General features: G+C 43.6%; 1 protein-coding gene across 3 annotated transcripts in view; it reads right to left on the minus strand.

The window, feature by feature from the left end:
* Positions 1-15858, minus strand: part of sphkap (SPHK1 interactor, AKAP domain containing) — a 228576-nt gene that overhangs the window by 192848 nt on the left and 19870 nt on the right. For all 3 annotated transcript variants that reach the window (XM_067995140.1, XM_067995137.1, XM_067995139.1), the window contains exon 2: positions 3816-3915. In XM_067995140.1, the coding sequence (XP_067851241.1) occupies positions 3816-3859 (44 nt within the window). In that variant the 5' untranslated portion in view covers positions 3860-3915. The remainder of the gene's footprint in view (positions 1-3815; positions 3916-15858) is intronic.

Here is a 15858-nt window from a genome sequence, read left to right on the forward strand (position 1 = left end):
TGTTTAAATACAAGTGAGGTTAGAAAAGCAGGTTGTGTTCTACAAACGTAATGGAATTCTTTCAGAAATAAAACAGAGTAGAGGGAAATGTAGCAGATATTATATATTTTGAGTTTACGAAACCACTTGCTAAGATACCCCACAAATGATTTACAACTAAAGGGAGATACTATCAGACTACATGCATTTAGAAAAATTAAAATGGGCAATATTTTAAGACTACATGATGCTATGTGCAGTAAAACCTTACATTTTCATAACAGCTGAAAGCTATTTTAAAAATCATCCAAGAAAATGTGTGTCGATCGCATGACATTAACCTCTGGAAACAGATGTGCACCAGTATTAATGGGCCCATTATATAGATAACTCTGCAGCAGTTCTCAATGGGGTAATTACAGAACTATTAGAGCAGCACTAAAAAGCCAGGGTTGGATGGGCTTTTGTGAATCATGTTCAGGGTGGGGGAATGAGTTTGAGTGAAGGTAAATGTTGATTGTTGGCAAGCAGTGCAGACATGAAGATGCAAACTTCTTGGCTTAGAAATTGGACCATAGAAAAGGGTTAGTTTTGCGGGGCTACATCCCATGCCCCAAGGATGCCTGAAATATATCTGACCCCATACTGGAAACCACCTAAAACAGATGTTAGGCCTTTGCATAGGTTAATGGGGGGCCTAACTTCTGTATTAGGATCCCCTTCCCGAAATTGGGCTGCCCTGAATACAGCCAGCGTCGAGCCAGCTACGTTCAGAATAATCAGGTCTACATGTGGCCTAACCAGTGGTTCTAAAAAGGGCCGCTGGAGGCTGCCATCAAAAAGGTACGTTTCTTAAAAAATTCCTACCAGGCGATTCGCCGCCTGGCTTCCTTCCCTTCTTGTTAGAAAGCATCTGCTTAGCCCCTTACCCTGTGATTCAGGTGAGACTGGGAGCTCGCCATGTGAGAGTTGCAATTATGAACACTGCACCCCATCCCTCTGAGGAATCGCTTCTGTATTTAAAGATTTGCTTCTATTAAGAACCAACGTTGAGATCTGCAGACACCAGTAAAAGTTTAAAATGATATTGAGATACCCTCTCCCCTCACCCCAATACATACTGATTAATATATACACATGATAGATTAACAGAGATATTTTTGCAAGAAGATAAGCTGCATAATGAACATCTGCTGCTAAGCATGATATTTGTTAATCGGAGGGCCTAAGGTCCATAAGAGACTTTTGAAAACAATCTTGGCTGCGAGTGAATTGATTTCAATGATAATTAATTTCAAATGCATTTTCCAACTTGTTTATTTTGTTTGGAATACAGTAATGAAAATCCAGGGGACATTATGCAACACTTATGGATATAACAAGTACCTAAGACTTAAAATGCTAGGATATGGCAAGATATAGGTCGTAAGGCTGCATTTTATCATTACAGCATCTCTTGCACATCTGCTACTATAAGAATATTGCATTTGTATCCCATTAACATCCAGGAGTTGTTGGACTGGAACCCAAGAGATGTTGTATTGACATTTTGACAGATATTATGGGAATACAGAGGCTGAAATAGCAACATGTCATGCAAATCACTGCATACTGACAGGAGCTGAATTCCTTAGGAAACCCCTGAACTGCACTTTATGACCTTTTCTAGTAAAAATCAGCAATTTCCTCCATATTTTCAAAATACTGCTCCACTCCAGACATAAAAGGGCTGAGAATCGGGGGGTGCCGGGGGCTGAAGTGGGCAGCAATCCATCCGGCCCCACCCCCGGAGCACAAAGCCCAGAAGATTTTAACTCCTGGGCCTCATTTACATTCCCCATTTCTGACTCCCACCTGAATCCAGCGGGAATAATATCACTGCCAGTGGGCGGGAGTCACAACTGGCTGGAGGGGTGCATATCACTGCCGGTGGCCCACGAAATCCATCCCTGGCAAGGTAAGCATCGATATGGGAGGGGCCGTCAGTAAATCTGCAAATAGGGGGTTGGGGGTGCGGCCCAAGGTATCCTTGTGGGGCCATAAGGATCACTCCGGCTCCACCAGGCCCACAAGGAACCTTTAAATAAAAAATTATAACACTTACCTGGGCCTCCAGTCACTAGGATCTCTACTGCTGGTAACTTTTGCTGGTAGATTGGAGACAGTGTAGGCATAAGTCGGGTCTGCGGCTAAAATGGCGCGCATGTCCCGGTGACATTATCGAGACCTGACACTGCCATTTAAATTAGGTCCCCACTCCTCTGGGGTGGGCGGCCTTCCCGTACCTCAATTCAGGCAAGTAAAAAAGGTTGGGGGGGGGTGGGGGGGGTGAGGGGTGGGGGGTGCAGAAACACATTGGGAACATGGCGCAAACCCCTCCCCCACTCCAGCCATCTCAACTCTGCTGCCCGCACCATTATTGCCGGGCGGTGGAGGTGGGTGGTTTAAAATGGGCCCTTAGATGTTCTGTTTGAAAACTTGTATCAGGAATCTAACTATGTTTAAATGTTATGCAGGCAGATGTTATACTTAAGCCTAATTTATGTTGTTTATGGCAATCGCTATGACAACAGTACTACAAAAAAAATGCAACATGTAACTCATGGAATTCATCATTTTTTTTTCTTTCTCTCTCTCAAGTGTTTGCTGTTTTTATGTAGATGTTGATCTCCTACAGATCACGTATAACCCTACCTATCACTGATGCTCGTTCTCTGTTTTAATCTCCTGAGAGGGCGTTCTGAAATATTTCTTCCCAATTATCAAGTCAAAACTGCAGGATATTTCTCCAACCCATACCCCCATTATTCGATCATAAAAGGTTGGTTTCCTTGGTTTCAGTTCCACAGAAGCCATTGATGTTCATGGAGTATTTAATTAACTTCTTCAATAAAGAACTGGATAAATATTTATTTACAAACAGGGTATGTGTAAACAGAGTTAATTAACTATTTTTGCTAGGAGTCTCCATATATTCTTTCAGTGAAAAAATATAGTCTTATAGTCTCGTGTGAGGCTGGTGAATGTTCTTGTGCCCAAGTTAAATAGCATTTTTACATCTAGGTTGTTTACGCCTGTATACCCTCTTAATCCATTGATGTCATTTTGAAGTGGAAGCACTAAAACAATGAGCAAATTCAGTGAGCTTATGCAGCCGTAGCAGAACCTCACTCGATGAAGCATGGAGCAGAGAATCAGAGCTACCGTCGTTTAACTCTGTCTAGATCCTGTCTAGCAAAGCTCAGTTCTCAGAGCAGGGCCTTGCTGAATTTGCGCTAACATTTCAAATGTGGCCTACCTACAAGGTTAGAATACCTTGATTTGATTTAAACATCTCAAGATGTATCCCGGTACTTGATTAGCCATGTTGAAAACAGCTTCACGCCGACTAAAGTCAATTGTCAATAATCACACCCAAATAAGACTGATTTCAAATATTAAAATGAGACCCAGAGCTTCGAGCCTCCCACGCAGCAATCCTGGCCTCCTGTTACAATATCCCCCCACGATTTCTTATAGAACTGCAAGTGTTTCAAAATTGGTATATTTCTTCATTTTCGAGAAATATATCTTACTGGATCAGTCAGAAATATCTACAAATAAGCTCACAAGCAAAATATACCTTTTTACATTAATTTAACTACTTCAGTTGTTTTTATTGTCAATGAGCATTTGATCTTTTTGATAGACCGCTATAAGTAACCATTTTAACCTTGGTTACATTTGTGTTCGTTGTACGTGTTGCTGAAAGGTCTTTGGATCAGGAATAGCTAAATAACCACAGTACTGTTCCAAATGCAAGTCGCAAAAATTTGAATTTAACATCTGTGCCTTACCTCTCAGTGTAGGTTTTCAGGATACTCATTACTGCACTAAACATGTTAATTTCTTTACTGAATCATCATGTTCCACTTCATTTCCTTCTGTTTATAATGCCTGTGAAATAATAATTGCGTATTGTTAATGCAGATATTTTAAAGAGAGGGAATCATTATCAGGACACTGTTCAAAGATGAAATCTCAATATCCCGTGCTACCCTGCATTTTACTGGTAAATTTTGTGTTCATCAAAGTAAGGGATATTAATGCTAGAAAATAGAACCTTTCCCTTTTTAAGTACCCAGTATGCATCAAGCACTCAGATCAGTTCAGTGCAGTATGAGCTACAGTATAAAGCTCTTTTCACTCAGCCCTAGGACACTCCGACCTGTACAGCTGTGACATTTTCCATTTCCCACACCAGCATCCCATGGTTTTTGTGAGTAAGAATCCTAATTGTCAGTTTTGTTAATGTGGGCCTATGTCTCTAAGGAACTGGGTTGAAACTGTAAATTTAGTTCACATGAATCACTTACAGACAACCGATCAAGAAAACTTTCATCCATTTAGTCTGGGCTGGGTGCAAATCCAGGTCCCAAAGATTCAGGGGGTTAAATTGGATAGGGCCGGAGACCGTGCGCAGGTATCGCGATCCCTGATTAACCCGCGCTTGGTGCTTCCTTCGCAGGCTGGACAAGACATTCATCCCGTCTCAGTATTTACCTGAAAGCAGTGTTGCAAGGACATGAGGATTCAAGGACAGCCTGCCGAAATCTCTTAAAGGTAGCTGGTACCTGTTATTTGCTGAAAATATCAATCTGCACGGAGTCTGAACGGCGATCAGACATCACACTTGTAAAACACAGATGCAGGTCCCTCCCTATGTTTACAAACTGTTGAGTTATGTTAAAACGGTGAATAAAGGTTGACACCACTAAATCCCACATCCTCCAATCTGCCGATCTGATTTGGTACCAGGCCTGCAAGAGTGTGTGCATCAAGGTTCTCTGATCATTCACTAGAGGCCTTGGTGCAAGAGGTGGACAGAAGGAGGGATATCCTATTTCTGCAGTGGGGGGTTGGTGCCTCCAGACATATGCTGAAAAGGCAGTGGGAGGCAGTAGGGGACGCAGTCAATGCCAGGCGCATAGCACCACAAACACGGATGCAGTGCAGGAAGAAGTTCAATGATTTGATATGAGTGGTCAAGATGAGTGAAGTCAACTGTCAAGTGGCATCACCTCCCACCACTAGCCACATCCACTGCTCCACGCACTACACCCCCCCATCACTCACATACCAACAAACTCTTTCAATCAGTACTCAACTCTTCCAATCAGATGCTTCCTCTCACCCTTACATATTAACACTGTTGCAAGCTGCCCACCCACAACTCGCAGGCCACTCACACTGGCAGCTATTCAACCACGACAAGCACACCACCCAGACACACCTGCCACTTTCTTGCAGGAGAAAGTGGCGCCTAACAGGAGGCAGCAAGTGACAGTGGCATTTAGCCCCTCGAGTCTGTTCTGCCATTCAATGAGATCATGGTTGATCTGTGACCTAACTCCATATACCCGCCTTAGCCCCATATCCCTTAATACTCTCGGTTCACACAAAGCTATCAATCTCAGATTTAAAATTCACAATTGAGCTAGCATCAACTGCCTTCTGCAGAAGAGCATTCCAAACTTCTCCCACCCTTTGCATGTGGCAGCGTTTCCCTGCACTCCTGCAAGTCCTGGCTCTAAATGTTAGGCTATGATGCCTCGTCCTAGTATTCAAGTATAGGAGACCTCCAAAACAGTTACAAATGCATCAGCAGCCAGAAGCAATAATCCAGCAACTAACCTGTAAATTCTGCATTCTCCCTTTAAATAGCACTGGTGGGGGGGTCCTCCAGGCACTCTAAGACATGTTCAGATGGTCGTGGTTAAGACAGTGAGTTGAGTGGAGTGTTAAGTCCCAAAAGGCTGTCTATCACCTTAAATCAGCATTGCACACTGATCGAACGCATATTCTCCCTACTTTACAAGCTGCCGGCATTCATTCTTTGCGCATGCACTAAACCCTTTACCAAGATGGCGTCCGGTGCACATCATGCTAGAAGCCATCTTGGATGTTCGGGAGGTTGCTTAGCGCCAAAACAACCGGTGCTAGATGGCCCGATTTCTAGCCCCCAGTGTGCTAACTCATTTTGACACCGAGTCCCCCACCTGGATTCTTTTTTTGCACAGGAGTTTCACCACCAGGAATGACATTCGAACAGTTAGATTCAGAATAATAGATACCTGAGTATGTTTGCAATGTAGTAATCTCATTAAGCTTTCAGATGGAATTGTGAAAACTCACAATTATACAGTGTTCCCTCCATAAAGGAAATATCTTGAAGTACTTTACAAGAGGAATGGTGGCCACTGAGCAGGAAAATTAGGAAAATTGGATGGGAGGAGTGAAGGGAGAGAGAGACACAGTCAAAGGTATGAGGGATTTCTAGGAGGCTATTAAAGGCACAGAGAGAGTAACAAAGCAAACTAGTTTTTAAGGTGAGGTGATGAAAATGTAGAATATGGGTTTCAGCAATAATGGAGGAAAGATTGGGGGATACATGGACAATGTCTCAGTGATGAAAAAGTACAACAGACTGGACATGGGTTAAAAAGCTAGGTTCAGGATATCATGATTAAACACCATTAGATTCATCCTGAGCAGGCAGCTGGGAATTTGATGGATTTGGATGCAGAAGCATGTAGATATTGGCCAAAAATGATGGCTTCCCTTTTGCTGATGTTGAGGAGACCCAAATTTTGACTCATCTGGAAATTGACATTGGGCAGGCAATTGGATAAGATAGCAATAGCCTCAGTCAGTGGTGACAGAGGGAGGTTGTGCAAAATGAGCAGCATAGTGGACTTGAATATGTGATTGTCAAAATGATACATACTGGGGTGATTGACTTTATGGATAACTGGAACATTATAATTGGTAGATGGAAGCAATGGGCCACATAGACTGGTGGGAGCTAAACTAATGGCACAGAAAATGGTAAACCAACATGAGAAGTAGCATGAAGAACAGAGTGTAGGAGAGAATATTGATCCAGGTTGGGGCAGGAATACAATTACGGTACAAGTATTGTTCTTATTAGTTTTGCAGATACAAGGCTGGGAACCGATGAAGGACAGGAGATGAGACTAAGAGACTTTTGAATGGTTTGTGAAGATAGACCCAACAAACTAGTGGGAGGAGTGGCACTGTTGATAAGGGAGGCTTCAACAGATATCGAAAGTGTAGATATAGCAGCAGAAGAGGTTACCGTGGCAAGTGAAACTTTGCATTGGAAGTTTTACATTGCTTCTTTATTTTGTAACAGATTAAGAACAGACGGCGAAGTTAAATCGCTTTTGTTCTTGTGTATTGATGTGTATCTGAGAAAGAAGATAAAAACAAGAGCAGCAGGCAAAGGAGGGAAATCCTAGAAGGATTGTACCATGATTCAAGTAAGAAGGGTATGCTTGTATTTTTTAAAAATCCTACATTTGGACGTGGTGCATAAACAGGAGCTCTGTTATATCAAAAGCCCTATTGCAGAAGTGTTGGTGAACAAGGAAAGCAGTCAATTATATTCTCCTAATTTTTAGTTTGTTAATTAAAAACCTACCTGCTAGGTTACACTGTTAACAGGTACACCTCTTTTATTTTTGCTCTAAGTTATCCTTAGTGCGATGGGAGCACAAGTTACAGGATTTAGGGTCTACAAATCCATTGCTGCTCATTTTAATATATGATAATGATTTCCCAGCAACATCAGCAAGCACACACATGGAAGGCCTCAGGATCAAGTTGAGTACTACGGTACAGCCATTTTGGGGCCAAAGCCCAGCAGAAACGAATGTCTGCCTAAGAATGCGCCCAAAAATTTCTGGTAGGCTGAATTTATACCACAAACTGACCAAAAAGCAGCAAGTAATTTCAGGACCAAAATGTTTCAGCGTCAGAAATAGACTATGAGAGAAACTAATGAGATTTATTCCTTTGGCCTACAATATACCTAAAGAGCTAAAGCATTCTTTTCCTTCTGCTCATTTACTTCCACCCTGCCCTGACCCACAACATTGACTGATCTGTACAACAACATGACCCCTGGACTGTATGGCGTGATAACCTGTTTATGTTTTGTCTGAATAAACTGATTTTATATTTAATCTGACTGCATCCAGCACTCAGTGCAAACTTGGTGACAAATTAGGGGTGACTAGCTGCCTAGGCTAGAGATATGCCTAAGGCAAAATGGACAACTCCTATGAAAAGATAGACTGGGCCAAGTTTCAACTCACTTTATGGGAATATCTTAAACAAACTGAAACATTACACAGCACTGCAAAAGTGAAGGCTAGATCTCCATCAATACTACTGTTGAATTAAAAAGAAAAGTAAACTAACGCAGTGTGTGGAATTCTATGTGGTAAAAGGGAAAATGAATAATTATACAGCTATGAAACAGCAGCTGAATTAGGACTGATCCAAATCATCAACTTGATTCACCAACGGTGAAACAGATGCCAAACATTTCAATAAGCGAAAAAACGTGTTAAGAAATAAATTGATGCCTGCATCCCCTGCCAATCTACACTTCCTGACAATAAGTGTCAGCCACTACAGATGTCAGAATTGCCTGAAAGGCCAGAGCAAAAGGTAGGTACAGACTTCTATGGATCTTTTCCATCTGAAACTATAGGGGAGAAAATTCGATAGGGGCCGTTTTTGGACGCGATGTACTAGTACCCCGCGCCCAATGGCCCCTGCGCAGGCAGGATGCAAGTTTGGACACACTGGAGCACGTACCTGCAATCAACCTTCCTTTCCAGGTCTTGCACGTGAAATCAAGGCAATTCACACTTTCCACCACCAGAGGGAGCTCAATCTCTTAAAGGGAGGATGTTTCTCAGAAATCTCTTAAAGGTAGCTGGTACCTGTTATTTGCTGAAGATAACGGTCTACTGTCTGTACGGAGTCTGAACGGAGATCAGACATCGCACACGTAAAACACAGATGCAGGTCCCATCCTTATGTTCACACGCTGATGATTTATGTTAAAACATTGAATAAAGGTTGCGTACTACTAAATCCCACATCCTCCAAACTGCACGCCAGACCTCACCAATCTGCCGATCTGAGTTGGCACCAGGCCTACGAGAGTGCATGCACCAAGGTTCTCTGCTGATGCACTAAAGACCTTGGGTGCAAGAGGTGGACAGAAGGAGGGACATCCTATATCCGCGAAGGGGGGGGGCATGGATGCAGTGCAGGAAGAAGTTCAATGCTTTGACATGAGTGGTCGAGGTGAGTGAGGTCAACTGTCACACGGCATCTCCTACCAACTGCACCACACACTACACCCCCCCATCCCCCACATACCAATAAACTCTTTCCATCAGTACTCAACTCTTCCAATCAGATGCTTCTTCCTGCCCTTACACATTACCACTGTTTCAAGCTGCCCACCCACAACTCACAGGCCACAAACACTGGCAGCTATTCAACCATGACAGGTGCATCACCCAGACACACGTCCTGCTTTCTTGCAGGAGAAGGTGGCACATATCAAGAGGCAGCAAGTGAACGTGGCATTTAGCCCCCCAAGCCCGTTCCACCGTTCAATGAGATCATAGTGGATGTGTGACCTAACTCCACATACCTGCCTTAGCCCCAAATCCCTTAATACCCATGGTTCACAGAAATCTATCAATCTAAGATTTAACTTTCACAAGTGAGCTAGCATCAACTGCCGACTGCAGAAAAGCGTTCCAAACGTCTCTCAACCTTTGCCTGTAGAAGCATTTTCTAAACTCACTCCTGCACGTCCTGGCTCTAAATGTTAGGCTATGTCCCCGCGTCCTAGTATTCAAGTGTAGGAGACCTCCAAAAACAGTTACAAATGTCTTGGCAGCCAGAAGCAATAATCCAGCCACTAACCTGTAAATCCTGCATGGACCCTTTAAATAGCGCCGGTGGTGGGTCTTCCAGGCACTCTAAGACATGTTCAGATGGTCGGGGTTAAGACTGTGCGTTGAGTTGAGTGTTAGACCTCATTTTGGGACTTATCACTTCAAATCAGCGTTGCACACTGGTTGAAGCCTATTCCTTTCTCCCTATTTTACATGTTTTCAGTGTGTTATCTGCACCTGCGCTAACTCCTATACCAAGATGGCGTCTGGACCACGTCACACTGGAAACGTGCGTGCACATCCAAGACACTATCTTGGATGTCGAAGAGGCCATGTAGTGCTGAAGCAACGGGCGCTACACGACCCATTTTAGCGCCCAATATGTTAAAATCTATACATAGTCTCAATAGCCTCTAACCAAGATTGTTAGTAAACACAGTCCACAGATGGGCAAAATATATATATCTCTAAGAAGTAAAAATGGACAATGAGATCTTTCTATAACAATGAAATGTTTGCTCATTATATTGGTTTCAGACATTGGAAGTCACACCAAACCTCCTGCTCCAGTAGAGTGCTTAATTAAAACAGCCGGAAAGCTATCAAAGGAAATTCACGGAAAGATAAACTCTACAAATTTTTGTGAAAGGACCAACCAGCACCACGTTACATTGCACGCAGGTCGACAGCACAATTTCTGTTTAGTTGAAAACTGGAGCTCCAGATTCTTCCATTTGTCAACCCAACATGGCTGCTAGCAAAATAGATTAAGAGGCAACAAGGAAAATGAAAATTCATATAGATAAGTAAACGTGGGTCCCTGAGTGGCTGAGACAGGAGAAATTATAATGGGGAATAAGGAAATGGCGGAGACGTTAAACAAATATTTTGTGTCTGTCTTCACGGTACAAGACACAAAATACATAGCAGAAATAGTGGGGAACCAAGGGTCTAATGAGAGTGAGGAACTTAAAGTAATTAATATTGGTAAAGAAAAAGTACTGCAGAAATTAATGGGACCAAAAGCCAACAAATCCCCTGGACCTGATGACCTACACCCTAGGATTCCAAAAAAAAGGTGGCTGCAGAGATAATGAATGCATTAGTTGTGATCTTGCAAAATTCCCTAGATTTTAGAACGGTCCCAGTGGATTGGAAGGTAGCAAATATAACACCACTATACAAGAAAGGAGGGAGAGAGAAAACAGAGAACTACAAGCCAGTTAGCCTGACATCAATAGTCGGGAAACTGCTGGAATCGATTATTAAGGATGTGGTAACAGGGCCCTAAGAAAATCATAATATGATAAGGCAGAGTCAGTTTTTTGAAAGGGACAAATCTATTAAGAGTTTTTTGAGGATGTAACCAGCAGGGTAGATAAAGGGGAACCAGTGGATTTTTTTTTTATTCGTTCATGGGATGTGGGCATCGCTGGCGAGGCCAGCATTTATTGCCTATCCCTAATTGCCCTTGAGAAGGTGGTGGTGAGCTGCCTTCTTGAACCGCTGCAGTCCGTCTGGTGAAGGTTCTCTCACAGCACTGTTAGGAAGGGAGTTCCAGGATTTTGACCCAGCGACGATGAAGGAACGGTGATATATTTCCAAGTCGGGATGATGTATGACTTGGAGGGGAACGTGCAGGTGGTGTTGTTCCCATGTGCCTGCTGCTCTTCTCCTTCTAGGTGGTAGAGGTCGCGGGTTTGGGAGATGCTGTTGAAGAAGTCTTGGCGAGTTGCTGCAGTGCATCTTGTGGATGGTACACACTGCAGTCACTGTGCGCCGGTGGTGAAGGGAGTAAATGCTTAGGGTGGTGGATGGGGTGCCAATCAAGCGGGCTGCTTTGTCCTGGATGGTGTCAAGCTTCTTGAGTGTTGTTGGAGCTGCACTCATCCAGGCAAGTGGAGAATATTCCATCACACTCCTGACTTGTGCCTTGTAGATGGTGGAAAGGCTTTGGGGAGTCAGAAGGTGAGTCACTCGCCGCAGAATACCCAGCCTCTGACCTGCTCTTGTAGCCACAGTATTTATATGGCTGGTCCAGTTAAGTTTCTGGTCAATGGTGACCCCCAGGATGTTGATGGTGGGGGATTCGGTGATGGTCATGCTGTTGAATGTCAAGGGGAGGTGGTTAGACTCTCTCTTGTTGGAGATGGTCATTGCCTGGCACTTGTCTGGCGCAAATGTTACTTGCCACTTATCAGCCCAAGCACACGTTATCCAGGTCTTGCTGCATGCGGGCTCGGACTGCTTCATTATTTGAGGGGTTGCAAATGGAACTGAACACTGTGCACTCATCAGCGAACATCCCCATTTCTGACCTTATGATGGAGGGAAGGTCATTGATGAAGCAGCTGAAGATGATTGGGCCTAGGATACTGCCCTGAGGAACTCCTGCAGCAATGTCCTGAAGCTGAGATGATTGGCCTCCAACAACCACTACCATCTTCCTTTGTACTAGGTATGACTCCAGCCACTGGAGAGTTTTCCCCGATTCCCATTGACTTCAATTTTACTAGGGTTCCTTGGTGCCACACTTGGTCAAATGCTGCCTTGATGTCAAGGGCAGTCACTCTCACCTCACCTCTGGAATTCAGCTCTTTTGTCCATGTTTGGACCAAGGCTGTAATGAGATCTGAAGCTGAGTGGTCCTGGCGGAACCCAAACTGAGCATCGGTGAGCAGGTTATTGGTGAGTAAGTGCCGCTTGATAGCACTGTCGACGACACCTGCCTTCACTTTGCTGATGATTGAGAGTAGACTGACGGGGTGGAAATTGGCCGGATTGGATTTGTCCTGCTTTTTGTGGGCAGGACATACCTGGGCAATTTTCCACATTGTCGGGTAGATGCCGGTGTTGTAGCTGTACTGGAACAGCTTGGCTAGAGGCGCAGCTAGTTCTGGAGCACAAATCTTCAGCACTACAGCCGGGATGTTGTCGGGGCCCATAGCCTTTGCTGTATCCAGTGCACTCAGCCATTTCTTGATATCACGTGGAGTGAATCGAATTGGCTGAAGATTGGCTTCTGTGACGGTAGGGATATTGGGAGGAGGCCGAGATGGATCATCCACTCAGCACTTCTGGCTGAAGATGGTTGCAAACGCTTCAGCCTTGTCTTTTGCACTCACGTGCTGGACTCCACCATCATTGAGGATGGGGATGTTTACAGAACCTCCTCCTCCCGTCGGTTGTTTAATTGTCCACCACCATTCATGACCGGATGTGGCCGGACTGCAGAGCTTTGTTCTGATCCGTTGGTTGTGGAATCTGGTGCTGCTCCTGGCATGCTCTTCTACACTCCTCATTGAACCAGGGTTGATCCCCTGGCTTGTTGGTAATGGTAGAGTGAGGAATATGCCGGGCCATGAGGTTACAGATTGTGCTGGAATACAATTCTGCTGCTGCTGATGGCCCACAGCGCCTCATGGATGCCCATTTTTAAGCTGCTAGATCTGTTCTGAATCTATCCCATTTAGCATGGTGGTACATTGGAACATAGGAACGGGAATAGGCTATTCAGCCCCACGTGCCTGCTCCGCCATTTGATAAGATCATGGCTGATCTGTGATCTAACTCCATATACCTGCCTTTGGCCCATATCCCTTAATACCTTTGGTTGCCAAAAAGCTATCTATCTCACATTTAAATTTAGCAATTGAGCTAGTATCAATTGCCATTTGCGGAAGAGAGTTCCAAACTTCTACAACCCTTTGTGTGTAGAAATGTTTTCTAATCTCGCTCCTGAAAGGTCTGGCTCTAATTTTTAGACTGTGCTCCCTACTCCTAAAATCCCCAACCAGCGGAAATAGTTTCTCTCTATCCACCCTATCTGTTCCCCTTAATATCTTATAAACTTCGATCAGATCACCCCTTAACATTCGAAACTCTAGAGAATACTACCCCAATTTGTGTAATCTCGCCTCGTAACTTAACCCTTGAAGTCCGGGTATCATTCTAGTAAACCTACGCTGCACTCCCACCAAGGCCAATATGTCCTTGCGAAGGTGCGGTGCCCAGAACTGCTCACAGTACTCCAGGTGCGGTCTAACCAGGGTTTTGTATAGCTGCAGCATTACTTCTGCCCCCTTGTACTCTAGTCCTCTCGATATAAAGGCCAGCATTCCATTTGACTTCTTGATTATTTTCTGCACCTGATCATGACACTTCAATGATCTATGTACCTGAACCCCTAAGTCCCTTTGGACATCCACTGTTTTTAACTTCTTACCATTTAGAAAGTACCCTGTTCTATCCTTTTTTGATCCAGAGTGGATGACCTCACATTTGTCTACATTGAATTCCATTTGCCACAGTTTTGCCCATTCACCTAATCTATCAATATCACTTTGTAATTTTATGTTTTCATCTACAATGCTTACAATGCCACCAATCTTTGTGTCATCGGCAAACTTAGATATGAGACTTTCTATGCCTTCATCTAAGTCGTTAATAAATATTGTGAATAATTGAGGCCCCAAGACAGATCCCTGCGGGACTCCACTAGTCACATCCTGCCAATGTGAGTACCTACCCATTATCCCTACTCTGTCGCCTTTCGCTCAGCCAACTTCCTAACCCTAACCTGTACTTTTCCCTCGATTCCATGGGCTTCTATCTTAGCTAACAGTCTCTTACGTGGGACCTTATCAAATGCCTTCTGGAAGTCTATATAAATAACATTCATTGACATTCCCCTGTCCACTACTTTAGTCACCTCTTCAAAAAATTCAATCAGGTTTGTCAGGCACGACCTACCTTTCACAAATCCATGCTGGCTCTGATTAACTGAAAATTCTCGAGGTGTTCAGTCACCCTATCCTTAATTATAGACTCCAGCATTTTCCCCACAATAGATGTTAAGCTAACTGGTCTATAATTCCCCTGTTTCCCTCTTTCTCCTTTCTTAAAAAGCGGAGTGATATGTACAATTTTCCAATCTAGAGGGACAGTTCCTGAATCTAGAGAACTTTGAAAGATTATAGTTAGGGCATCCGCAACCCTGGGATGGAAACCATCTGGTCCTGGGGATTTGTCACTCTTTAGTGCTATTATTTTCTTCATTACTGTTGCTTTACTTATGTTAATTTTATCGAGTCCCTGTCCCCGATTCAATATAAGTTTTCTTGGGATTTCCGGCATGCTATCCTCTTTTTCGACTGTAAATACTGATGCAAAGTAATTGTTCAACATGTCCGCCATTTCCCCATTGTCAATGACAATATCCCCACTTTCAGTTTTTAAGGGGCCAACACTGCTCCTGACCACCCTCTTTTTCCTAATATAACTATAAAAGTTCTTCGTATTGGTTTTGATATCCCTTGCGAGTTTCTTTTCATACTCTCTTTTTGTAGCTCTTACTATCTGTTTTGTGACCCTTTGTTGATCTTTGTATCTTTCCCATTCACCAGGATCTGTGCCATTTTTTGCCTTTTTGTATGCCCTTTCCTTATGTCTTATACTGTCCCTTACCTCTTTAGTTGTCCATGGCTGTTTTTTTTGGCAAGTAGAGTTCTTGCCCCTCAGGGGTATAAACCGATTCTGTATCACGTTAAATGTTTCTTTAAACATTTCCCACTGATCATCAGTCGTTTTACCCATTAACAGATTTGCCCAGTTTACTGTGGACAGTCTCTGTCTCATCCCATTGAAGTGGACCTTGCCCAAGTCTAGAATCTTAGCAGCTGATTCACTTTTTTCCCTTTCAAACACTACATTGAACTCGATCATGTTATGATCACTATTGGATAGATGTTCACGCACAGTTAAGCCATTAACTAAATCTGGTTCATTACTCATTACTAGTATGGCTTGCCCCCTTGTTGCCTCGAGGACATACTGCTGTAGAAAACTATCCCGGACACACTCAAGAAATTCGCTACCTTTCTGACAGTTGCTAGTCTGCTTTTCCCAATCTATGTGAAGGTTAAAGTCTCTCATTAAGACCACTATGCCTTTCTTACACGCTTGTCTAATCTCTGCATTTATACAATCTAGCACTTCAGAGCTGCTGCCAGGGCTCCTATATACAACTCCCACTATAGTCTTAGATCCTTTCCTATTTCTCAATTCAACCATAAGGTCTCTGTTGGCTGCTTACCTCTCGTTATATCCT

This window comes from Heptranchias perlo, chromosome 13, assembly GCF_035084215.1.
Source record: "Heptranchias perlo isolate sHepPer1 chromosome 13, sHepPer1.hap1, whole genome shotgun sequence".
NCBI lineage: Eukaryota > Metazoa > Chordata > Chondrichthyes > Hexanchiformes > Hexanchidae > Heptranchias > Heptranchias perlo.